This window comes from Trichosurus vulpecula, chromosome 3 (genome assembly GCF_011100635.1).
Source record: "Trichosurus vulpecula isolate mTriVul1 chromosome 3, mTriVul1.pri, whole genome shotgun sequence".
Lineage (NCBI taxonomy): Eukaryota > Metazoa > Chordata > Mammalia > Diprotodontia > Phalangeridae > Trichosurus > Trichosurus vulpecula.
In genome coordinates, this window is record NC_050575.1 from 225,999,834 (window position 1) to 226,026,810 (window position 26,977).

The 26,977-nt window shown below is 39.7% G+C and overlaps 1 protein-coding gene across 1 annotated transcript in view; it reads left to right on the plus strand.

The window, feature by feature from the left end:
- Positions 1–273: 273 nt before the first annotated feature.
- HSD17B2 (hydroxysteroid 17-beta dehydrogenase 2) overlaps positions 274–26,977 on the plus strand; it is an 84,486-nt gene continuing 57,782 nt past the window's right edge. Inside the window, exon 1 of the mRNA XM_036752381.1 lies at positions 274–720. Within this exon, the coding sequence (XP_036608276.1) occupies positions 438–720 (283 nt within the window). The 5' untranslated portion in view covers positions 274–437. The remainder of the gene's footprint in view (positions 721–26,977) is intronic.

Genomic DNA, 26,977 nt, shown 5'->3' on the forward strand with positions numbered 1-26,977 from the left:
TCCTTCTCCTCTCTAAGTCTCAGTTTCTTTGGTTGTAAAATGAGGAGGCTTGCCAAGGTACCTTACAGACTGAGGTCCCATAGACCTAAGAGCCTGTGATGGAAAGTGCAATAGCTTTATTTCTTCCTGGGTTAGGGCTTGTTACTGTTTAGGGCTGATTCTGTCAATCATTATCCAGCTAGGGTTATCCTTCCAAAGGTGGAGCTGGAAAGAGCAGAGTAGGGGAAGAGGAAGTACCCTGGCCTTTGTATCCCAGTAGACAGGAGCTTAGATAACCCACTTGAAACATGCCCCTTTGTGATTTGGCTCAGGCCATGCCCATTCAAGGTGTGCTTTTTTTTTGCCCTGCCTTCACCTCTGTTCACATTGCCTAGGCTGCCTTAGGTGCGTGAAGCTTCTGTACACACACAGACACGTATGACCTCCAAGCTTTGAGGATGACTCCGTTCTCTTGGGAAGCTGGGTTGTTCCCTTTGGGTGTTTCTATGGTATTAGGAGGAACAGCCCTGTACAAATTCAAGAAGAGCCAGAGCAGAACTGGGAGCTCCCCGGTGGTGCTCTGTCACTCGGCTTTGCTCTGTCTATGGGGAGCTTGTTGCTTTTCCAGTTTCTCAGTCTTCTGGGGTTGGACTCTGTTCTCCTTGGCATGTTGCATCTCTTTGGCTTACTCAACCAGTCAAGAAATGTTACCTGTGGATGGGAAAGCTGTGTTGATCACAGGTAAGTGGGGGAAGACCAATGTTGTTCTGGCTAATGGCAAAACCAGATATTACCTCAACCATAGGTCATATGTCATAGATTAGAGATTGAGACTGAGATTGAGAAGAGACTTTAGAGGCTATCTAGTCTGAACTCTTCATTTGACAGATGAAGAAACTGAGGCACAGAAGTTAAGTGACTTATAAGCAAAGAACAACCTCGACAAAAATCAAATTCAAATTCTGCTTAGAATATTTTTCCTTAGGGAGCTGTCCCTTGCTATTTTTGGCAAATTGGGATGGTGTGTGTGTATGTGTGTGTGTGTGTGTGTGTAAATCCATTGACTATCTTTTGTGAATATGTGACAATGTTTGTAGTCCTTTACCATCTTTATTCTACCCACAAAAGGTGCAGATATCCCTCTGGGTACAGATATGATTAATCTTTTAGTGATGTATATCAGCAAGTTGGGACTGATTATTCATCATGTTTGAGATATGAGCAATTTCTGAATATTTCCATATGTTTACTGTCTCGCTTGAGTACTGGGCTATGTCTTATAACTATTGAAGATACCTACTTCCACTGGAAGTTTTCAAATTTGTTCATTTACAATGAATTAACTCCTTCTTGCCCTTTCTTGGGATTTTCTATTTTACTTCATCCTTGAACTTTTAAAAACTTTTCTATGGGTTGAATGAGAATTGTATACATTGCTTGTTAGAGCTAGAGTGGGGTTACCAGCTTTTTCATTCTTTTATGTTTTTCAGTTGCAATTCTGGGGCCAGATTAAATTCCTTTGAGTTGTAAAACTGGTTGGTTTGGTTGTAAATTTGAGCCTGGATAGTACCTTAATTAGGATTACCACTACTTAGGATCACCCTACTTAGCAAAAGACTAAGTAAGACCTGAGAGGTAACCACATCAGCAACAGTTTAGGTTTCTCCTCTTATAGGTCATCAATAGGCCAAGCAAGGAAAGAATGGGTTAGGATAGAAGAAGTTTAGGGCCCCTTGATAATTAACTGGTTTATACTGGAGTTACTTTTATTTTAACCTGATTATGAAATCCTTACTACTAAGATCAGTAAAACCACATTAGCCTTAGATTAGCCTGAATGAAATTGGCATCAAACTCAATGTTCCTCTCAAAGAGGAAAATTCAGCTGATTTAAAAAAAAATCTCCAGAAATGTGTGACTTCCTATTCCTTGACTGATTTTTCCACTTTTCATCTGGATACTTGTGTATTGTACATATTCAGCCAAAGGTTGCTTATCTATTGGGAAGAATGGGGATAATAATCTCAAAGGCTCAGTCTTCAGTGGGAAATAGAGTTAAAACTGTCCCCCCCCCCCCCCCCCGCCAAGTATAGCGGTTCAACTTTTGATCTACACCTTTCAGCTCTTCCCCTAAATGCTTAAAAATAACAGAGGTACTGGAGACAAACAAATGCAATTAGGCCTCTGGCATGCCTCAGTGCTGGCAAATCAATTCCTAGAGACTGTGTTTTTGAACTTAACAATGCCAGTAACATGGTTGTGAATTTAGCAATTAGACATTCCAGGAAATTGATCTTAAATCAAATCATAAAGTTGTAGATATAGAGCTAGAAAAGACAATAGAGGTTGTCTAGTCCAGTCATCTCATTTTGCAAATGAGAAGACTGAAACTGTGACTTCATCAATGTTACAGAAAGAGTAAGTGGTAGAATTGGGATTTGAACCCAAGTCCTCTGACTTAAAATACAACAAGCTTTCCACTGCACCACTCTGCAAAATAGGTTATAGTAGAAGGGATGATATAATTCAACTCTCTTTGATACCTTTCATGCCAACAGCAAAATTACTTAAAACTTTCCTGTTTTAGAGAACTGGTATCCTCCCTTTCAGTACCCAATTGGGTCAGGGATCTGGTCTAAGGCTTCATTCCTTTCCCTGGCTCTTATGTATCTTTTTATTTATCTATTTTAAAATTTTTGTTTATTTTATTCTGAACTTAAGAAATAAAACAAGCATTTTCATAACATAGAATAAAAAAGATGATTGTACATGAAGCTGCAAATCTATTATGTACTATTTGCTCTTTCTTTTAAATAAATAATAAAGTTATCATGTAACTTTCCTTTTTCACTTTTTTCTCCCCCCCCCACCCTAGAGATAGCTACCATTAGACACAAATATACATATACATATATATATATATATATATACGCACACATATATGTAAAACCATTCTATACATACTTCTATTTGTCAGATCTTTCTCTGGATGCAGATAGTGGCTTCCTTCATATGTCCTTTATAGTTAATTTGGGTATTTATAATAGTCAAAATGACTTGGTCACTCAAAGTTGTTCTTAAAACAATATTGTTGTTATTATATACAATGTTCTTGGTTCTCTTCATTTCACTCTCCGTTATTTCGTGCAAGTCTGTCCATGTTTTTCCAAGATCATAGAGCTCATCATTTCTTATAGTACAGTAGTATTCTATCACAATCATATGCCACAACTTGTTCAGCCATTCTCCAATTGATGGGCATCCCTGCACTTTCCAGTTCTTTGACACCACAAAGAGAGCTACTATAAATATTTTATAGCACAGTTTCTTTTTCTTTTTCCCTAATCATCTTAGGAAACATACCTAGTAGTGGTATTGCTGGGTCAAAGGATATAGGCAGTTTAATAACTCTTTGGGCATACTTCCAGATTGTTCTCCAAAACGGTTAGATCATTTCACAGTTCCACCAACAGTGAATGTGTCCCAATTTTTCCACATCCCCTCCAACATTTGTCACTTTCCCCTTCAATCATTTTAGCCAATTTGATATGTGTAAAATGATATCTCAAGGTTGTTTTAATTGGCATTTTTCTAATCAATAATAATTCAGAACATTTTTTCATGACTACAAATTGTTTTGATTTCTTCATTGGAAAGCTGCCTGTTCATATCCTTTGACCATTTATCAATTGGGGAATGACTCATATTCTTATAGATTTGAGAGAGTGCTTTATGTATTTGAGATATGAGACCTTTGTCTGAGAATTTGTCTATAAATTCCCCTTCTTCCCAATTTTCTGCTTTCCTTTTGATCTTGGCTACATTTGTTTTATTTGTACAAAAACTTTTAAATTTAATGTAATCAAAATTGAATATTTTACACCTCACACTGCTCTCTATCTCTTGTTTATTCATAAGTTGTTCACCTGTCCATGTCTGATAGGTAATACATTCCATGTTCTTCAGATTTTCTTATAACATCTCTCTTTATATGTAGGTCATGTATCCATTTTGGTCTTATTTTTGTAAATGGTGTAAGATATTGGTCTATGCCCAGTTTCTGCCAGACTGCTCTCCAGTTTTCCCAACAATTATTTTTTACCAAGTAATGAATGTAATATATCTTTTTATGACTGCTTAGAGGATTCTGCTTGCACTGTGGGTTCATCAAATCGCAGAATCTCAGAGCTGAAAGAAACCTTAGAAAACATTTGGTCCAACAGTGCTTGAATAGAAATTCATTCTAAGACATCCCTGACATCAAGCCTCTGCCTGAATTCCCCAAGTGTAGGAGAACCCAGCACCTCCCATAGTTCATTCCATTTTTGTAAAACTATTAATTGTTAGGAGGTTTTTTTCCTTTTTCAAGGCTAAATGTATCTCTTTTCAACTTTCCCTCATTGTTTCTAATTTTATTCTCTGAGTTCAAGCAGAACAAGTCTACTGTAGTTGTTTTTCTACTACTTGAATATATATACATACATATATATGTATATGTATACATATATATACATATACACACATATACACATATACATATATACATATGCATATATATACACATATATACATATACACACACATATATACATATACATATACACATACACACACATATCTATCATGGTCTTCTACTTTGCCACCTCCAAATCCTCTTTTCTCCAGGCTAAACATCCTGAATACTCTCACCTGATTCTTGTATCAAATGACCTTCAATCTTGCACTCTTTTCTATTTGTCAGTGTCCTTCCTTTAATGTGGCAGCCAGAATTGGGCATGGTGCTCCTGACGTGGTCCAACTGAGATAAAACAGAGTGGAATAATTACTTCTCTTGTTCAGGGCAGCATGTCTCTCTTAACACAATCCAAATGACCTCAGATTTTTTTTTTGGTTAACAAATCACATTGTCAAATCATACTGATGCTATGGTCTGATAACAAACTCAGATCTTTTTCACACTAATTGTCGTCTAACCATGCCCTCTCCCAAATTGTACTTCATAAGGTCATTTTTGGAACCCAAGTATAGGGCTTCATCTTAAATTTTATCTTTTTAGATTCAGTCCATTTTCTAGTCTTTTGTGATCTTTTTGGATTCTAACTGTATTATCTGCTATGTTAGCTGTCTTTCCATACTTCATGTCATTTTCAGGTTTGTCAAATATGTCATTTATTCCATCATCAAAATAGTTGATAAAAATATTGACTAGCACAGGGCCAAGGACAGATTGCTAATTGTACTAAAGGCCTACCTCCAAGTTGACATAGCCCCATTCTTTGGGTCTGATAATTCAACCAGTTCTGAATCCACATGACTGAACTATCATCTCTTCCTTGTATTTTTGGTCCACAAGTCAATTTGCTAAACATCTAGATATAGTGGCAATATGATAGTATTTCCCTGGTCTTACCAGTCTCTAGTAACCCTATCAAAAAAGGAGTTAAGGTGAATCTGGCCTGACCTATTCTTAGTGAAATCATGGTAGTTCATAGTTTTCCCTTCTAAATGCTCATAGACCACTCTTTCTAGGATTTTGCTAGAAACAGAAATCAAGTCCACAGGTCTATTTACTTCATTGTCCTTTTTATGAACATTGGGGAATTTGACCTTTTCCAATCTATTGGCACCTTTCTCATTCTTTGTGATCTTTTACCAAGTACTGACATTGTCTCAGCGGTCATTTTCACTTGCCCATTCTTTCAGTGGCCTTGAGTATGAGGCACTCATCCAGGCCTCATTACTTGAATGCATTGTGGGCATCAAGGTGTCCTAATCATCTCTTTTTTCAAGTATGGGTTTCCAGATGGGTGTTTTTAAGCCATTTTAATTTAATTGATCCTAATTTAAGGATATTTCTCCATAGCAAAGTAAATAGAAGCAAGGGAATAATTGAGTAGATCTTTTGTCTTTCAGTTACCTACTATCATTATGCCATTTACCAAGAGCAGGGGTCCCATTACCTTCTTTGATTTTACTCAGCTTACCAAGCTCTATGGAGCACTGGGAAGTGGAATGGATTGCAAGTCAGAGGAGCTAGGATCAAATTTCTTCTTTGCTATTCCTGCCTGTATGGTCTAGAGAAAGTCACTTACCTTCTCTGGGCTTTGGTTGATTATCTACAAAATGAGTGGGACCCTTCCCAGGTCTAAATTGACGATCTATCACAAATCTCAGTTATTTTGAGCCGTGCAGCTGACACTATTTTTACTGGACCATGTTACTTTTTTTACACTTATTCTCCACTGCCTGCCCTTATAATGTCCACTATACATTCATTTACAAGAATCCAAGTTGAATGACTGAATAAAAAAGCATTTGTTATGTGCCTGCCACTAGGTTAAGTGCCAGGGATACAGAAAATAAGATAGACCCTGCCCTCATAGAGTTTTCATTTGAACAGGGGGATATAGTATACATATAACGTAGTAGTATATTGGTAGAAGTTTTTTTTTTTGCATAGGCAAGTCAGAGAGGGAATGATTGAAGCCATTCCTTTCTAGGAATGATGGTATTGATTTGATGACTATTCTCAGAACTAGAGTTAGAAAGCAGAGTGGAAGTGGGAGGTTATATGTAAGACAGCATGGCTTGGAGATGGTTGAGAAATGGTGCAGTGGATCTTAGGGTTAACATAAGGTGAATGCTCACTAATCACAGCCCAGAATCTCAGGGGTAGGGGTCCAGGTTTCTGTTGGAGATATAAGTTGGAAAGTAGACAGCATGGCAAGGAGTCATCAGGAAGCACTGGCTTTTTGGTTCACTGTGTTTTCACATTGACTCTTTAGACTCTAGCATTTTTTATGCCATTGCAATTATATCTCTTTGCATCTTTAGAATTTCATTCTTGATTCTGTCCCATCCTTCCTTGCTGACTTCCTCTGTAGAATTTTCAACCATGATTCCTTACCTATCTATATTCCAGGCTAAACAACCTGAATACTCTCAACTGATTCTTGTATCAAATGACCTTCAATCTTACACTCTTTTCTATTTTTCAATTTCTTTGAACCCTTAGAAATCTTCTCTCCCTAAATGTAGGGAGCATTTCATCTATCTATTTATTTGAATTTAGTATTTTGTTTCCCCCCAATTACATGTAAAAATAATTTTCAACATTTGTTTTTAAAATTGAGTTCAAAATTCTCTCCCTTCCTCCCCACCTCCCTCACTGAGAAGGCAAGCAATTTGATATACACGAGTAATCACGCAAAACATATTTCCATATTAGTCATGTTATAAAAGAAAACATAGAACAAAATAAAAACCCAAGAAAAGTAAAGTAAAAAAAGTATGCTTCAATCTGCATTCAGACACCATAAATTCTTTCTCTGGGAATGGATAGCATTTTTCATCATATGTCCTTCAGAGTTGTCTTGCATCATTGTATTGATGAGAATAGATAATAGGTGCGAGGTAGTACCTCAGAATTGTTTTAATTTACATTTTTCTAATCAGTAGTGATTTAGAGCATTTTTTCATATTCCCATAGATAGTTTTGATTACTTTATTTGAAAACTATTCTTATTTTTTGATCATTTGTCAATTGAGCGATGGCTCTTATTTTTATAAATTTGACTCATTTCTCTATATATTTAAGACATGAGGTGAGGTTTGCTTCAAATTTTTTTTTCACAGTTTCTATGCAATTAGTATCTCTTCAATTATTTAGATCTGTTTTTATTTGTATGAAGAGTGTTTTGCAATTGTGTTCATGTAGTTTCTATGTGTGTCTTGGCAAGCAGACTTTCAAGTATTCTATACTACCTGCAGTTGTTTAAAGTGGAGTTTCTTTTTCTATCTCTTGCTGGCTAAAATTGTTAATTCTTTCTATCAGTTTGTTTTTGGTTGTTTGTCTGTGGTTCTCCAAGTATACCACCATATCATCTGCAAAGAGTGATAATTTTGTTCCCTTGTCTATTTTTATTCTTTCAATTTTTTCTTCTATAGTTAGCATTTTTGGTACAATAGTGCTAAGGCTTGCCCTTGGTTTTAGATAGATGCTACTTATTATTTTAAGAAAAGCTCCATTTATTCTTATGTTTTTAGTGGTTCTAATAGGAATGGGTGTTTTTTTAAAGCTTTTTCTGAATCTAATTATGTCATATAACTTTTGTTGTTTTGTTATTAATGTGGTCAATTTTGCTTATGTTTTCCTAATATTGAACCAGCCTTGCATTCCTAGCATAAATCCAGCCTGGTCAAAGTGTATGATCTTTGTGATATATTCCTGTAATCTCCTTGCTAATATTTCATATAACATTTATAAGTTTAAATTTTACAAAAAATTAAAATATGCTAGTACTGCTTTGGCCAACAAGGTTCTTTAAAATTTCAGGCAACATCAGGAAAGGGATAGAAAACCACATGGGAAACTTCTGTTCCTTCCTTGACCTTCTGTTTAGGGAATCCAGAGGGCAGGTCTCATCACTCCCCCTTAGGAGGAACATATATAGAACTAGGGAAGGTCTTCAAGGATGACTGCCAGGTAATGATTTTATTTTCTCTCTTTTGGGCCACAGAAGCTTATGAAACTGTCAACATACTGAGATTTTGAAGGTTTATAATCTGTAGCAGTAGAGAGTTCCTGTAGTAATGAAATCTTAGGTATTTTAAAGTGTTGGAAGAAAAAGTCCAGGGAAAAACTGGTGGAGTATCCAGTGAGAATTCATATGAGAAGAAGCCAAAAAAACCTGATGATTCATCAATATAGAAAGATGGCAACTGAGAGATATCCATGCAGTCTCAATAAAATGAGCAAGGACTTACTGACTGACTCCTGGAGTACTAGAAGGAAGGGGGCTCCCCTAGTGAGAGAGAAAAACTTAAGGTAATTAGAAAGGAGTAAGACTTCCCAAAGCAAGTAGAAAACTTATTAAATCCGTTATCAGAAGAGGGAAAATAGAAAGATTTTAAAATATCTTAGATAAGCTCAGAAGAAATAAAACAATAGTGGGTAACAAGGACATGAATCTATTTTGGGGCCATTCTTAATTTTTTGAAGATAGCATCAAGGAGAAAAGCTATGCCATATTTCATAAACTGTCCCCTGGAAGTTCTATTAGAAAAAGAATCTGGAGCTGGTTATATACTGAGTTCATCATATTTAGAACTGGATGGGACCTGGTAGCTCATCTGGTCCAAACTTTTCATTTTGTAGATGATAAAATCAAGTCCTGGGAAGATTAAGATACATTCTCCATGATGATCCATCTATATCTATCTATGTATTCTAAAGACATTCTTATGCACCTCTGCAATAGTTTTATTTAGTATATTTATAGGTTATAAAATAGGTTCTCTATATCTCCCTGGTAATTTAGGCTTCATTGAGGCTTGTATTGGGCAGGCTGCCTCTTCTCTACTTATATCTCCTCCTCCAACATGGTACCCCATTCAGTCCTTTTCCTTGGATTTCCTAGAAATTTATAGTCTGGAAAATTCCACGCCTCACTCTCTACTTAACCGGGTCTACTAGCCAGTTTCTGGCATCCCTCTTTCCATCCTATCATGAGTGGAGAACCAGTCAGATGTATCCAAGTGAAACCTCATTCCTCATGAAACTCCTGATCACTGCCTAATCATTGACTTAATCTAAGGCATGATTACCCTGCCTTTATACCCTTACTGAACTGGAAAGAATTACAAGAATATGTTATCATTTAAGAGGCTCAGGTTCAGAAGGTAGCTTTTCACATTATCGCCTCCTTTACTCCTGCTGCTATGACCTAATGTTGATTTTATCCAAAGCCTGCCATGCCCCTTCAATGAGTGAGATTCAGGTTTTATCCTTATGTCTCTGGTTATTGAGATCCAGATATATCCTTTTCCTCGAACTACTCTTCTTTTCCCTGCTCTTTTGTGTCTCTGGTTAGACCCTGGAACCTTCCCTTGTGTGAGTTAAAATGTGCTTTAGTAAAGGCTTATTATTTTTAGCACTACTGGCTAGTCTGCCTTTTCTATGAAAGCCTCCTAAGCTCTCCAAATGCAGTGGATGGGGACAATCTCCTCTCCAGGTCTTTGGTTGAGAAAGAGATTACTGTCTTTCTCTAGCACACACACACACACACACACACACCCAAAAAAACAACCACTTGAAAATGCTTTGCCTAAGACCTACACTTTTCCTGTTTTAAAAAGGAAAGGATGAAGTAAAAAAGAAGTAAAGAATAAACAAATAATAAAAAAGGAAGAAAGAAGGATTGAAGCTAATGAGGAAAGAAAGACAAAGAAGTTAAGAAAGGAAGAAAAGGAGAGGAAAAAGATCATTTTGCAGTGGGAATTTTTACATATGTTTATCCAATATAAATATTCCCATGGCAGATAAATAAGATGAAATGTTATTTTCTCTGTTTGTACGAGGTCCGTCTTAAGAGATTTTATATATGTATATATATATATTCAAGACATTGCATATTATTTTCTCCCTTCTAGGCTCTGTAGAACAGGCAGCTGATCCTAGTGAGTACATGTGCAGACATGTGTTTCTTATTTATGTGAGGAAAAATTAGACATGTTTATATTTACCTCACTTAATGACCTTACTCTTAAGGAAGAGCAGTTAGTTAAAGCTTCCACTTATTCTGGTACAATTATTTAGAGGCCTCATCGTATTTCACTCAGGAGAGCTCAGCCAGAGTTGGGGCCTTCCTTTGGCATCCCCTTCTTCCCCTAGGTAAGACCAAGAGTTGGATTGCATCATGGCAGGGTCGCACCTGGAGTCTGTTTGACTTGGCCCTGCAAGCACATAATGATATTTAACCTTTTTCCTAAGGAAGGGGAAGGAGAGGGGTGTGTGTGTGTGTGTGTGTGTGTGTGTGTGTGTGTGTGTATCAACTCTATATCTTGCTTTCAGGGGTTGTTCCAAACCTTCTCCTCTCTCCTCCAGCCTTGTAGTATCTCCCTTCTTGCCTATCAGCAGATGACCTCTTTTTACCGAGAAAACTGAGGCCATTTTTAGGGAACTCCCTCATCTCAACTCTTCACTCAGAACTATAACTAGGGTAGAACTTTGGTGGAGAGTTTAGAAGGTACTAACAGGATCACCATAAGTCCAAATTCCTCTGCTCCCTGTCCTTTCCACTGTGGTAGCAGCAGCAACAGCTATATTCTAATGTAATTCCTTCTCCTTCAGAATTGTAGAAATTTGCAGTACCCCAGTTCTCCCTCTCACCCGTAGCCAATACTCTGTTTTTCTTTAGGTGTAAAAATGTCTGTTTTGGGCTTTGACCGTATCTCAAAAGCCACTTTACATATTTACTCATCCAGTTAATTAGAGCAGAGGGCATGGAATTTTCTAGATTGAAAGCTTATTCTAGTCTGAGAGGAAGAGTTGGTTCTTTTCCTAAGTCAAGGTGAACCTGCCTATTTGCTTAATTCTGTTACTTGCAGGAGCTTGTTCCATTAATCATTCCCTTTTTCCCATCATGGATTTCTGGCCCCTACTACTGGCCCCTTCACGGCTGCCTACAAATATGTCCAGGTTACAACAAGTCTTAAAACAAACAAAACTTTTTCTTGACCTTCTCATACATTCAGACAGTTGCCCTCCTGCCAAATATCTTATAATCCTAGCAAGAACAGTCAGTATTTGTTGTTTCCACTTTCATACCACCTATTTACTTCCTAAACCCTTGAATATAGCTTTTGGTTCCACCATTCTACTGAAACTATACTTTCAAAAAGCCATCTTAACAGAAAACTCCGATAGCCTTTTCTCAGTCCCAAACCTCTTTGATCACTATAGCTTTTGACATTGTCTTCCTTGCCCTGCCCAGATAATCTCTACTCCCTTGGTTTCTATGATGCTGTTCCTTATTCTCCTCCTACCCGATTGCTTCTTTTTAGTTTCCTTTCCTGGTTCATCACCCATCTGCCATACCATAAGCATAGGTATCCTCTAAGATTCTGACCTGGGTCCTCTTCTCTCAATACTCTTGCCCTTGGTGACCTTATTTGTACCCATGGAATCAATGATTCCTGCATCTGATTCTCAAGTCTGCATACCTAGCTTTATTAATGCCAATCTGGACATCTTCATCTGGATATCCTACTGGTATCTTAAACTTAACACGTCCAAGATAGAACTTATTGTCTTCTCTTTATTCCTTCAAGTCCCACCCTCTCAAAACTTCCCTATTTCTGTAGGGACATTGTAACAACAATGTTGCTAGCAGCTGCTGCGGAGGTGTAAGACCAACAACAAGAGCGCACAACAGGGCTGCTAGCACAGGTTCTTTGATCTGCTTTTCTAAGGAAAGCAACTTTAACGGGTTAATGATCTCACTTTAATTAAACATACATATATCATTCACTTAGTTCAGGGGAAAAAAGCCAGCATCCTGAACTTCAGAGAGAATACAAACAGAAATTACAAGCATACATTATATAAACAGAGCAAATAAACACAAATCAGTATATCCCTAGTAATACATAGTTACCAGAGAGAAGCACCAACATCTGGGTTTTCAAAGCCGAGGGGTGGGGGTAGAGGTGGGGGTGGAGGGGCTCTCCACGGCTACTTAGAGTCTCATCTGGCCAAATCAACAACACTCTTCCAGTGAGTGTGTCCCCCAAGAAGGCAAAATGCCAACCTCAGAGCTCTTAATACCCAGTTCAGGGCCCTGAGGGCTCAGAGCCTACTTAGCAAAAAGGTGTGGGGATTGGGGACTCATACCTGGTTAGTGAAAGGGTGTGGGCCTGCCTCCAATCAGGCCTCCCTTTGTTAGCCTCCACCTGAGGCCTATTCAATGGACAGGAAAGATCTTTCACTTACAGACTGACCTTAGAGATGGCTTCCCAAGTCATCCTTGACTCTTCCTTGCCCTCATTCTCCTTATCGCCTCATCCTACAAGTTGATAAGTGCCATCAACTTTATTTACACATTATCTCTTTCCTCTGTCCACTTCTCTCTATTCAAGTGGCAGCCATACTCCTTCAGGCCCTTATCATTTCTCACTTGTAGTGGTCTCCTTGCTTCTAGTCTCTCACCTCTTTGATCTAACCCCACACAGATGCCAAAATGATCTTCCTAAATCACAGGGAAGTCTGACCATATTATTCTTTTGTTAAAAAAACAAACAAACCAACAAACCACAATTTGATCTCTAGAATGAAATACTAACTCCATAACTCTTTACAACCTGGTTTCAGCCTCCTTTTCTAGCCTTATTTTGTGTTACTCCTCTTCACAAACTAGGCATTCTAGTGAAATGGTCCCTTTAACTGTCCTCTGAAATCAACATTCCATGTCCTCTCTCCATATTTTGCACATTATATCTGGAATGCACCATCTCCCCATCTCTGCCTCTCCAAATCTTTTTTTTAATTCCTGAAAGCTTGGCACCTCCTCCATTAAACCTTCTCCTATCCCCTCTCTGCTCATTTCCCCAGTTTTTGATGTCTCTCTTCTCAAAGAATCTTGCATTTATTTATGTCTGTACATGTATCTCCCTCATAGAATGTGAGGGCTACTTTTCTTTCTGTCCTCTATAATGGGTGCTCTGTCCATGGCACCAAGTGTCTTCAGTCTTAAGAACCTCTCTTTACTTTCCCCTTTATAAGAAAGACTTATTCACTACAAACTCTCTTCCTTTGGAGCCAAGCCAGAGCCTTCTTAGGTCTGGCTTGTAAATTTCTCCTGAGGAGCAAAAGGAGGAAGGAAGGTAAAATATAAGAAGCCTGCTGGCAGAATTCCTCAGAAAGCTGGCAACTGAACTCCTAATAGCCACCTTGCTTGGAAGTACCATTGGGAAGGCTGAGCATAGGTGTGATAAAAGGGTGGTCTAGGAGGGATGCAGGATACTCTTCTAGAGAAAAAGCAGGGAGATAAGAGGCAAGCAAGAGTAGGAGGAAAAGAGGGAGAAAGAGAAGGAGAATGAAGAAATGAATAAGGAGGGGAAAAGAGGAGGCAGAAGAAAGTTTTGTGAAGGAGGAAGTGAAGGAGGAGGGCAGAGAGGCCTTAGGGGCAGCAGTGGCATAGTGGAGAGTGCCAGACATGGAGTCAGAAAGACCTGAGTCTGCATCCCACGTCAGGCGTTCTCCCAGGCACTCTAAGTTATCTAACAGGGTGGGGAACCTGTGGCTCAAGGCCACATGTGGCCCTCTAGGTCCTTGGGTGCAGCTTTTTCACTGAGTCTGAGTTTTACAGAACAAATCCTTTTACTAAGGGGATTTGTTCTGTGAAGTTTGGATTCAGTCAAAGGGCCACCGTTGAGGACCTAGAGGGCCATATGTGGCCTTGAGGCCGCAAATTCCCCACTCCTGATCTAACCTGTCTGAGTCTTTTCCTCTAACTCAATGAGTTTTTTCACTTGTAAAATTAAGATAATGACAACACTGTACAGGGTTATTTGGAGAATCAAATGAGATAATGTGTGTAAAGTACTTCACAAATCTCAAAGCTCTCTCTACACATGAGCTATTATTTTTAGCCGGTCATTGAAAGTTGGGTCTGGAAGAGATTGTCTCTCCCCAGTTCTTGAAGTCATTGAGATCAATACCATATGTTACAGAGTGTAAATGGACTATATAAGGTTAAAATAAAATCTTCTGCCAGTTGGGATTTTCGTCTATGCCGTAAGCCAAGTTCTCAGCAGTTATTGAGCATCCCCAACCTGTTTCTAGGAAGCAGCCTGTAAGGCGGGAGTGGGTAGGGAGATTCATAAGTTACCAGTGCTAGTGAACACTCCATCTGGGGCTACTTTCCCAACTCCCACTCAAATTGGCAAGCTAGTTTCCTCCTAGCATGGCTGACTGTTACTCTTCTCAGTATTGTTGTTGTTGGGTTTTTTTCAGGTAACCTTAAGGGGCTATCATGAGCCCCTGCCTGCGTGCTCCCCATTATCAATCAATCGAACTCCATTGTCTTTTAGAAGAGAGATTTACGGAGAATGTGTAGCAAGAAAAGTAGTACAAAAACAACAGTTTGGAAGTACACTCTCCCCTTGAACACCCACAGTTTCCTGAGGAGAGTAACTCAGACTTGAAGTACAATGGTAGTGAGGCACACATGAAGAGAACCCGTGTAGTCAAAGGGCTATCTCCTCACTTCTGACCTTTGAATTCCTTCTCTCCTTCACTGAGTCTTTATAAAGATCCTCTTGCTCTTTCATCAGGGATCGTGATCCTAGAAGCCGCCCCTATCTTCAGGGCACTTTTTTTTTTGCCTCCATCTGTAGATGCTTCTGCTGCTCTCAAGGATCACTAATAGCCATTGCACTGCCGCCACTTGCCAGTAGGACTCTTGATGGAGCCTCTAGGTCTCTCAACATCGCATGACCGCTTCCCATATATGCCCACCTTGAGGGTGATGCTGTGGTATCTCTTGACCCTTGTGGACTCTGCAACTGATGCCATTTCAGTTCTTGGCATCAGTGAGAACTCTGCTGGGACTTCTGGCTCTCCCAAACTGACAAAGTCACTTGGATTCTCCTATTTCTAAATACTCACATAGAATCAAGAAAAAAAGCTGAAAGAGACAGAGGTGTCATGTGCTTCTAGACATGTTATGGCTAGGTAGGATATAGGAGAGCTGCCCTTCCCTCCATCAAGCATCCCCAAACAGTTCTGCCTCCTTGAAGTTCCCAGAAAAGAAAATGAGAGATGAGTAGCTCACACCATTTGGCAACTCCCAAGTCACTAATTCTTCTGGCTCTGCTGCCACTCAGTTGGCCAATAGGCATTTATTAAGTGCTTACTGTGTAATGGGGCAAACAGCATGCAAATGACTATGGACCAACAAGCTACAAGATAAATTGGAAAAAAGCAACAGATGGAAGGCACTAGATTCAAGAGGCATCAAGATAGGCTTCCTGTACTTAGTGGGATTATAGCTGGGACTTCAAGGAAGCCAAGGGAAGCCGAGACATAGATGAGGAGGGAGCGCATCCCAAGCATAGGCGACAGCCAGTGAGGATGACTGGAATCTAGAGATGGAGTATCTTCTTGGAGAAACAGCAAGTAAGCCAGTGTCAGTGGGTGACAGAGTATGTGCAAGGGCAGAAGGTGTAAGAAGCCTGGAAAGGTAGTGTAGGACCAAGTTAAAAAGGGCTTTGAACAACAAACAGAAGATTTTCTATATGGAGTCTATTGAGTAGAAAAGTAGAAATGTTCAGCCTTGTACTTTAGGACTATTACTTTGACAGCTGAGTGGAGGATGGATTGGGGTGGGGAGGGACTTATGGCAGATAGACTAACCAGCAAGCTATTGAGTAGTCCATGCCTGCCTGGAGTGATAAGGGCCTGCACCTGAGTAGTGGCAGTGTCAGAAGAGAGAAGAGAGTATATATGAAACAGTTATGAAGGACAAATGACAGGCTTCAGCAATAGATTAGATATGGGGAATGAGGGGGGGGGAGGGAGAGAGAATGAAGAATCAAGGATGACATCTAGGTTGTGAGCCTGGGGAACTGGTAGGATGATGGTTCCCATAGATCAAAGATATAGAACTGGAAGTAACCTCTGAGACCACTGTTTCCCCCACTACAGACAAGGAAACTGAGGCCCAAGGAAATTAACACAACAAGGACAAGGCATGTCACTTGACACGAGATTATAATTTTGCTTTGAAATAAAAATGTTCATCCTTCTATCACTATTTACTTGTCTTATGGATAAAAAAATTCACTGCATCAATTGATACAGCTTGGTCCTTCAAAGTCTTTTTAATAGATAGTACAAGCACCTTAGCCACACATGTCCAAAAGAGATTCCTTCCCTCCACCCCCTCCACTATATTTCCATAGGGTTGATTGGACTGGAACCGGACTGGGAATATTTGTGCATGCTTCCAAGATTGGGCCCTCATTGGCCAGTTCCTTCATTACGTTGTCTTAGGGATACAAATGCAAAAGGATGGTATACAACCAAATACTGTGTCCCCCCTAACCATTCCACGAGAGGAAGCTAAGTGGTGGATTGGATAGAATCCTAGACTTGGAGTCAGGAAGACCTGAATTAGAATCCTACTTCTGAGTTGTCCGATCTTGGGCAAGTCACCACGAAACAAAGATGAAGCGTCACCATGCTTAACCCAATGGTAAGATAGTATCTATGATACTACAGAACTCAGGAAGTATACCAATCCTCGATTGGAATCAAAGGACCTGAATTTCACCTTTGCTACTCACTGTCTTGTGATCTTAGGCAAATCACTTCCCTCTCTGCCCCCTCTGTAAAATGGTGGGATTGGCCAGATGGCATGTAAGGCATCTCTAAGGTCCTTTCCAGCTCCGAAACCTATAATCTCATGCTTTGCATGACAGTGCTGTACATGTTTTCATATGTCTGTGTGGATTGTATCAAACCTCGAAATTTTGCTGAGACCCTCCCTTTCCAATAAATAATCACTCAAAAGAGAGAGGCTAAGCTATTCATACAAGAAAACATAGAGAATCAGGAATATCTACTGTTCAAACAAAGAAGGTGGATGGATAGAGCTTGTCCACTACTACACATGGCTTGGATGGACATGGAGAGTGGACTGGATCGTGTTTGAGAAAATGCATAATTCTTTTAACAACTCCAAGTTTCTCCAAGTTAGCAACCAAGGCCCATCTTTTTAATACCAATATTCTTTAGGCATTTTTCTATGGTTACAAATCATAGACAATTATAGTCTTCAAAGAACTGAGATTGAAAAAGGGAAAAGGGAGACTAGCCAAGCAGGGGAAGGTTAAGGGCGCAAGTGCCTACTATATGTCAGGCACTGTGTTAAGACCTTTACAAATATTACCTCGTTTGATCTACCCAATGACTCTATGAGATAGGTACTATTATTATCTCCATATTACAGTTGAGGAAACTGAGGCAGACCTCTAGAGGTTAAGTGACTTCTCCAGGGTCACACAGCTAGTAATTATCTGAATCTAGAATTGAAATTAAATCTTCCTGATTCTAGGGCCAGTGCTCTGTCTACTGCCTCATCTACCTGCCTCAAAGAGGCACACGATGGGTAAGAACAGGCTGTAATAGATTATGAATGAGGAGTTATATAAATTACATGGTATAAAGGATATTGTCATATGGAGGTTGATGGGTAAGGGGTGAGTGGGAAGGGAAAGATGAGATAGTCCTGCAATGAGAACCAGGAATGACTGATAGACAGCCAGTCAGGTATGCTTCAGTGGTGTCCCTAATCAGGAGAACTTAAGGAAATTCTCCAAGATATTCAGAAGACCTCCATAACAACTTTACAGAAGGACAGAGACAATGATTACACAAGATGGACTGCAGTTTGCGTTACTGTAGAAATATCTATATTGATGAAATCATGGAACTATGGGAGTATGCAGAAAAGGATGTTTAACAAATACTTTATTAAGTACCTGTCATATGCCAGGCTCTGTCCTAGGGCTACTAATGCAAAAATAAAATAGTTCCTGCTTTCGTGGAGCTCATATTTTTTCCTCATCTATAAAATGCAAATAATAATAACCAAAGATACTAATGCACAAGATTAATGTGAAGCTCAAATGAGTGTGTATGTAAAGCACTTTGTAAACTATAAAACACTGTATGTTATTATGATTATAAAGATGAGATCAAATTGGATTAAGGAGCATCTGAAACCATCTGTTCCCATCCTACCTTTTACAGGAAACTAAGGACAGGGGAAGTTAACACTGGAAGGACCAGGTCTGTCAATTGAGGCACAAATTATAATTTTGCTTTGAAAGAACATTTTCATCTTATTACCTTTATTTTCTTTGCCTTATGGATAGAAATAAAAAAAAACCAATTCTTCACTTGCCTTAAGGTATTTAAGATATTCTTAAATTCTGTTCTTTCTATTACTAAATAACTATATCCAAGGTCATACAAATAGCAGACATCAGATGCAAGATTTGAACTCAGGTCTTTTGATTCCACAGCTCTCACTCTTTCTACTGTACCATGTGGCTCCCTTGGAGCCTTGTCCATCAGGGCAGGAAAAGCCAAAGGGCTATATACTTTGACTCAGAGCATGAAAGCAGGAGTTCTTCTGTACCAGGGAAGAGAAGAATTGTAGATACTGAGAGCATTCTCCTATCAAGTTTCCAGTATCCTGAAGATAAATGAATTTTTAAAAGCACCGAAGTATTTATTAAGCTCTTATTATATGCAGAGCGTTGGGGTTTAAAATACAAAAGTGAAGACAGTCCCTGCTATTAAGGGAAGGCAACACATGTAGGAGAGTTGTGGTCAAGGAAGGGATTTTGGTTTGGGAAGCTATAAGGATGGTGAGTAGAGCCATAGGAAAGGTGAGGGCCATAGCCTTTCTGGTAGTGATGGCAATAATGATTTGATTATGGTTCCAGAACTGGAAAGGAAGGGAATAGGGAGTGGAAGGTACAGGGCTGTTGATGAGAAGGTGGCTGGGTTGTACAGTAAAGCATGGTTGGGGTCACCATAGCAGACAACAAAAAGTGCTCGCCTAAGGTGGGGTAGGAAAAAAAGAAGAGTGGGAGGGAACTCTAGAGTCAAAGGGGGTTAAATCCTCTAGATCATTGTCTCTGGTTCCAGGATGTACTTGACAGGTGACTAGGCTGTAAGATCATGCTTGATTGCTGAGTGCAGGTACAGCTACCAGGAGAATAGACGGTTATTTTAAGTCAACAACCTGTATTTAGAACATTTAAGGTACTGAAAATGTTAATTCTTGAAGTGAAACTCTTGCAGAAAGATTGAGGCCTGTTCTAGACCTGGATAGTCCCAGAGGGAGTGACCTAGACATTTATAGAGATAGAATGTTAGGATAGAATGTTTAGAGCTTTGATAGGGAATCGTAATATAATGTAATATAGATTTATGGTCAGAGAGTATATATTCAAAGCCTTGCTCTGTCCCTTACTAGTTATGTGATCTTGGGCAAATCACTTTACCCCCATTTATTTTTAAATGAGGGCAATGTACTAGAGATCAACTAGCCTCTAAGGCCCCTTTCAGCTCTAAATAGATGACCCTATGGTCCATCCCGCCTACCTCACTCTTACAAATGAAGCAAGTAGTACCTAGGAAGGGGAAGGGGAAATAACTTGCTGAAGTTTGCAATTAGAAACCCATATTTCCTCCTTGTACTAGTCAGTTATTATAGTATTTTGTATCTTTAAAAATGAAATAAGGCTGCCAAATCTTGGACTCCATATCCCTATCCCAGTTTTCCATAGAATTAATACTTAGAAGTATATGGTTTCAAGTTACAAGGTGATTCGGGGGAATACTTTCCTCCATGGCCTCAGCTAGGCCAGGGTTGGACTGGGCATAGTCTGGCTGAAGAGCAAGCCACAGAAGTAAGAATGATGGGGCTCCAGATCATCTCACAGCAGAGCAATGGGCAAGTGAACTGGGGGAGATGCCCACCTGGGTGGAAACGCAGAGAAATGGAAAATCAATATGCTCAGGGAAGATTTTGGAGGTTCTCTCAATAGCAACCAGGAAGCAGACTAAAGGTCCTTGGATAATTAAGCCTCTGGTACTGAATGACTTAGTGAAGATAAATGATAATAGAAAGAATCAATGTTTATACATGCTGTCTTTGTAAAAAGAGGTTATAGAAAGAAAACTAGGAGAGGAAAATTTTGTCAATAGTTTCAGAAAGATACTAGTAATAGCAGTAGTCATTTTAATCATAGTAGTAATAGTAGCAGAAGCACAGCTAGGAGCTTTGTCGCCTGAGGTTTTAGTGGCTGGGGGTGGTAGAGGCAGTGGGTACAAAGGATAATCTGGGCAGGGAGACAGCAGCGCAGGGGACATTTCCAAACACAGGTGCAATTACTCCAGAAGAAAGAATGACCTATTCCCTCCCGGAAGGTCAATGAACCTACTCCTGTGCCCTCTTGCAGGACCTTCTCCCCTTCCACCCTTCCTCAAATTGAAGTGAAAAGTACACATGGCAGTCTTCAGACCAATGAATCCATCAGAAAGGTGCCTTTTGTATGTCAGGCACAGGGGTAGGCTCTGAGGATAGAAATACAAAGAATGAATATCCAATAGGGAAGACAAGTATATACATGGGTGAATATACCCAGAATAAACATGATAGCGGAGAAAGGGCTTCCCTCTCATCTTGGTGTCCTTAGGGAAAGCTCCAGATATCTCTCCCTACTTACATCTCTGGCAAGTAGTAATGAGGTCTGCACCTAATAAGTTAAGAACTATTGGAGTTGGGGCAAGTATTCCAGAAGAAGTAAGTACCCCACCCCTGAATCCATGGGATTGTGAAATGACCAAACTTGTATGAGTAGAATCCTAGAAAAATCCCCTGCTCAGAAGGACACTATTAAAGCAGTATCATGCTCAATGACCATGCTTTACATTTACAGGAAGGGCCGTCTACTTTTAAAAGCAGCACCCAAACCAACAACTTCCTGGTAAATATCAGGTGCTCAATAAGATTTTTTTTTTGTGCTGGAAAGGTATCATATCCCTTTTAACAATTGCAGAAGGGCAAGTCACAAAGAAGTCAAATAATTTGCTGAGGGTCAAACAGCTCATTAGAAGCAGTAATGGGGGACAGCTAGGTGGCACAGTGAGTAAAGCACCGGCCCTGGAGTCTGGAGGACTTGAGTTCAAATCCGACCTCAGACACTTGACACACTTACTAGCTGTGTGACCTTGGGCAAGTCACTTAATCCCAATTGCCGTGCCTTCCCCCTCAAAAAAAAAAAAACAAAAACAAACAAACAAAAAAAAAAGAAGCAGTAATGGGAGGGCATTTTTCCAAGAGTAGGCAATTGCTCTAGAGATGGGAAAGTAGTCCAGCCTAAGTTACCATTTGTTGCCATCTTTTGCACCAACTTGGTCAGGCAGCCCTGACCCTTGCTAGGTCTGAGGCATAGGACAGAGAATGTAAGCTGTTATATAATAATAATAATGATAACTCAAAGTTATATCATACTTTATAGTTTACAAAGCAGTTCAGGTGAGACTTTCATAAGATAATAAAAATAATCAAGAATATATCTACAGTCATCAAAGTGTAGATAGTGTCAGCTTCAGGAATGAGTCAGGAGATTGTGTTATGATGCTTTCCCAGAACTCCTAGGGGTTATGCCAAAAGACAATGCTTGTACAAGAAGGTCACATGTTGGCAGTCACCTTCCAGATGCCAGGGTGTTTGCGTGTTAAAGAGAAATACAAAAATATGTCATAAAAAGGTCATAGTGACTCAGAGTTGGAAGGAATCTCAGCGGTCATCAAGCTCAAGCATGATTCAGTGGAAAGAATGTTGAATTTAGAGCATGGGGACCTGGGCTTTGGCCCTAATTTAACTGTGTTACTTCAGGTTGCCAGTAATCCTTTCTGCGTATCAGTTTTAACAACTGTAAAATGAGGAGGTTGTTTAAGTGGGGTGACCACTAAGGGTCCCTTCCATCTCTGAATCTGTGATACCATGAACTCTGTCCTTGAATAGGAATGCCTTCTATAATTAAGTTGTTGTACAGATTCTGTGGAAGATCTCCTCTGATGCAAAACATACTATCTCATGAGGCATTCCATTCCACTTTTGGGTAGTATGAATGTCAGGAAGTTCCTTTTGCATTGATCCTAAATTTGATTCTCTATGATTTTAACCCATTGCTCCAAGTTTTACTCTGGAGCTAAACAGATCATATGATCCCTCTACAACAATCCAATCCTTCATATACTTAAAGACAGCTATCATGTCACCCCAAAGTATCTTATTTTCTGTTCCTTCAAGTGATGTTCATAGAGTTGGGTCTCCATGTCCCTTGCCTTCTGATTATCCTCCTCTGGATGGGATCAAGGCTTAGAAGATGCCTGCGGACAGATTCAGGGCAATATTGACTGATCTGATATTCTATCTGAGTAGAAGGGTGGAGTCTCCAGAGATCCCCGTAGGTAGAAATAGTCAAGGAATGGATGTATGGAAATAAGATTGTGGGTCTGATAGAGCAGTCACAGAAGGAAACCCAAGAATACTAGATTTGTTGGAGGACACTTCTGTGGCCAGGCTGATGATTCTCCACTATAGCTTAAAGTTGCACATCTGTAGGAATTTGCTATGTACTGAGAACAACCTGGGATGCCTGAATCCTCATAATAGTGCATGACAATGTGCTCCAACTTCAGTATACAGTAATTTGAGACCAGGTTAACATAAATAATAGAGACACAGTGACAATAGCAAGTCTGTATTTTGATCATAACTTTCTTTGCTTGGAGCCTTGTGAAAATTCACAAAATCATAGTCATATTGAATGAATGAATGAATCTGGTCCAATTCATACATGAAAGAATGCCCATTAGAACATACCTGACAAGTTATCATGCACCCTTTGCTTGGAGATCTCCAGTAAGGATTGACACACTACCCCTCAAGGCAGCCCATTCTGCTTTTGGCCAGCTCTAACTGTTAGAATCTTTTCTTTAACATTAATCCTAAATATGCCTTTTTTCGACTTCTATCCATTTTTTCCTGGTTCTGCTCTCTGGGGCCAAACAGAACAAGTCTAATCTATCTTTGATGTGACAGCCCTTGAAATACTTGCAAGTATTTGAAGACTCCAGTCACTCTCCCTTCCTCCTCATCCACCCCCCAGTCTCCTCTTCTCTGGGCCATATGTCCCCATTTCCTTCAACAGATTCTCATAGGCCATGGACTCAAGGCTCTTCACCTCTTCTAGTTGCTCTTCAGCTTGTCAATGTCTAAGGCAAAAACGTGTTGCCAGAAGTGAACACTGCTCCAAATGTGGTCTGATTAGGGTGGAATAAAATAGGATTATGACCTCTTTATTCCTGGTTGCTATTTCTGTCTTAATACAGTCCAAGATTATATTAGGTTTTTTTGGCTACCATATATTATGTTGTTGACTCATATCAAGGTGAAAATCCTTCTGACAAAAGTGTCAAACTCATGCCTGAGGGTCCAGACTGTGTAACTCCGAAGTAAGGCTGGAACCAGATTAAAATGTAAGTGGAAAGTGTTTAACAAAATAAATTAAATATAATGCAACACAGATAATGTTAATTTGGGGTTTTCTACATCAATATGTGGCCATATGGATCCACTTCTGCTTGAGTCTGACACCACTAGTCCCCAATACCCCCAGCATATTTTTCACATAAACTTCTGAATAACCAGGCTTCATTATAGGCAGCCTCATTAGACTCCTTCCCTGCTGCATTCACATATGCCTAGATCTCCTCCATCCTTAAGAAAAACCTCCACTTGACCCTAATAACATCATCCTAGAGTATCATATCTCCTCCTTTCACAGCCAAACTCCTTTTAAAAAAATCTATCTGTACTTTTTGCCTCTCCTTTCTCACTTCTCAGCTTCTTGCAATCTGGATTTTGATTCTACTGTTCAACTAAAGCTATTCTCTCCAAATCCTTCTCTGACTCCTTTGCTAGAGTGTCCTTTATGTCACAACTCTTATACAAGAGTATTCCTCAGGGCCTCATTTTAGGTCCTCTCCTCTTCTGCCTATTTTCTTGATAACCTCATCAGCTCCTGGGATTTCAACTTCTATGTAGATGGCTTCCAGATTTATATATCCAGCCCTTATATGTCTCCTGAGCTTCTGTCCCACATCTCCAGCTGCCTCCTAGACACTTTTCCCTATATGTCTCATGGACACTGCAAATTCAACATATCAAAAAAAGAACTCATTATCTTTTCCCCTAAATCCTTATCACTGTGGCCTCATTTTCTGTAAATATAGTATCTATTCATCTGTGAATATATTGTATATAGAGCAGCAGAAAGCTCCTCAAGAACAAGAACTATATAAATTTGTATTCGTTTCTCTCAGGCTCATCACAGTGCCTGGCACAAAGTAGTTGCTTAATAAATGCTTGTTGACCTATTATGCTCATGAAGTTGGTTATTGAATCCAAGTGACATTTGGCTCTATTTAATTTCATCTTATTAGGTTCAACCCAATTTTCTAGGCTGTCAGCCTCTTTTTGGATCCTGACTCTGTTATCCACCATGTTAGCTATCCCTCACAGCTTTGTGTCATCTGCAATTTTGATAAGGATACTGTCTATTCCTTTATCAAAGTCATTAATAAAACTGTTGAAGAGTGCAGGGTTTAACAGCTCCGGAGGATGAATTGCCTAATTCATTCTCCTAATCTCCTTTTGAGATGTGTAGAGTTGGCAGATATTGTCACTATGATGTTATTTTACAGGTAAGGAAATGGAGTTACTGATAAGAAGCAGCTGGCATAGTGGGAAGAGCTATTTGCTTTTTTTTTTATCTGGAGGGTATAAAGAAAAATTTCTACTCTGGAATGTGTTTTTCTGAAGACAGTTTAACGATGGAATTAATTACGTAATGTGTTGATCATATAAAGGGGAAAAATATGTGTCTGACTATACAACATGCATACCCTACAACCAGGACATTAACTATGGCAGAGAGTATTGATTATTGGATTTAAAGTGGGAGGGCCTGGGTCCAGCCCCAGCTCTGCCATTGGGTAGTTGTGTGATCTTAGCCTCATTGCTCTGACCTCCATTTGCTCTTATGTAGAATGAATAGTTTGGTCTAGCTCTGGGCTTCTTGAACTTTTTCCACTCCCAACCCTTTCAGTGCTTCTTAAACTATAGGTTGAGACCCCAGTTGACCTCTGAGGTCCCTTCCAGTTCTTGATGCTGATCCTATGATGAATAAAATCAACTGTTTATTAAAGCCTGTGAAAACAATAGCCTGAAAAGGGTTCGCACACCAGAGGTACTAGTCCTCCCTAAACACCCCACTCACCCAATCCTGAGCAGTAAGACAAAAACCAAAGATCTTTTGGATTGAGCTGAGGGATTGCCTTGCATTATGGTCATCATGTAACACACTTCTTTATCTCATGGTGTTTCCTAGAGTTCTAGCATGGGAATCTGTGGGAGAATCTGCATTCATTTGGGTAGTGGTAGAGGGGAGAAGGCTTGGGAATTATTCTGTGATTGGATTTGCTTTGCTATTTACTTTGCTAGTCTGTTCTAATGAAATAATTTGTTACTTGATTTATGACCCCTACCTGATCTACTGACAGAAAATGCAGCAGATGGGTGTTTGGGCCAAATATAAGCCTTCATATTGAATCCAGGTAGTGATGTGATTCTGGAGTTAAGGAGGTTCCAACTTATATATTTGGGCAGCTAGATGGTGCATAGAGTGCTGGGCTTGGAGTCAGGAAGACACATCTGCCTGAGTTCAAATCTGGCTTCAGACACTTAGTAGCTGGGTGACCCTGGGCAAGTCACTTCATCTTGTTCACCTCAGCTTCCTCATTTGTAAAATGAGCTGGAGAAGGAAATGGCAAATCACTCCATTATCTCTGCCAAGAAAACCCCAAATGGGGTCACAAAGAGTCAGACATGACTGAAATACAATAATAACCAGAGGTGGGAGAAGTCAGAGTACATTAGAACTATACGTTAAGGCTTCAGGGTACAGGGAAAACTTCATCTGGGCTTCAAGATATGATCAGGGTTTGAGTAAGTCAAAAGGGGACATGACCGTCATGAACAAGGACTTGTAACTGAATCTTTTTTTTGAGGCTATCAGGGTTAAGTGACTTGCCCAGAGTCACACAGCTAGTAAATGTAAAGTGTCTGAGGCTGGATTTGAACTCAGATCCTCCTGACTCCAGGTCTGGCACTCTATCCACTGTGCCACCTAACTGTCACTTGTAATTGAATGTGAGTGTACTTCCTGAGACTGCTGCCTGTTGGAGGAGAGGATAAAGGAGGCTGCAGGGGCAGGGATAAATAGCTTCCTTTTCTCACCCAGAGTGAACCATCTAACCAGATACTGCTTGGCACGAAGATTAGGAAGGAGTCTTTCCCCCTGTAGAGATAGGGTAGGGGACTGGAGAGGGAAGGGAGGGCACTGACCACACCCTTTTGTGAACAAACCCAAATGATTCCAATTTCTTCCCAGAAGTCTGCTGTTCCCGTGCTCAGGGTCAACTCGCTGGGCTGTTGATGAATCATGGTAAAAGTCTTTTGTCTTTAGAAAATGGATTTGGACTCAAGTGTCTTTATTAAGAATA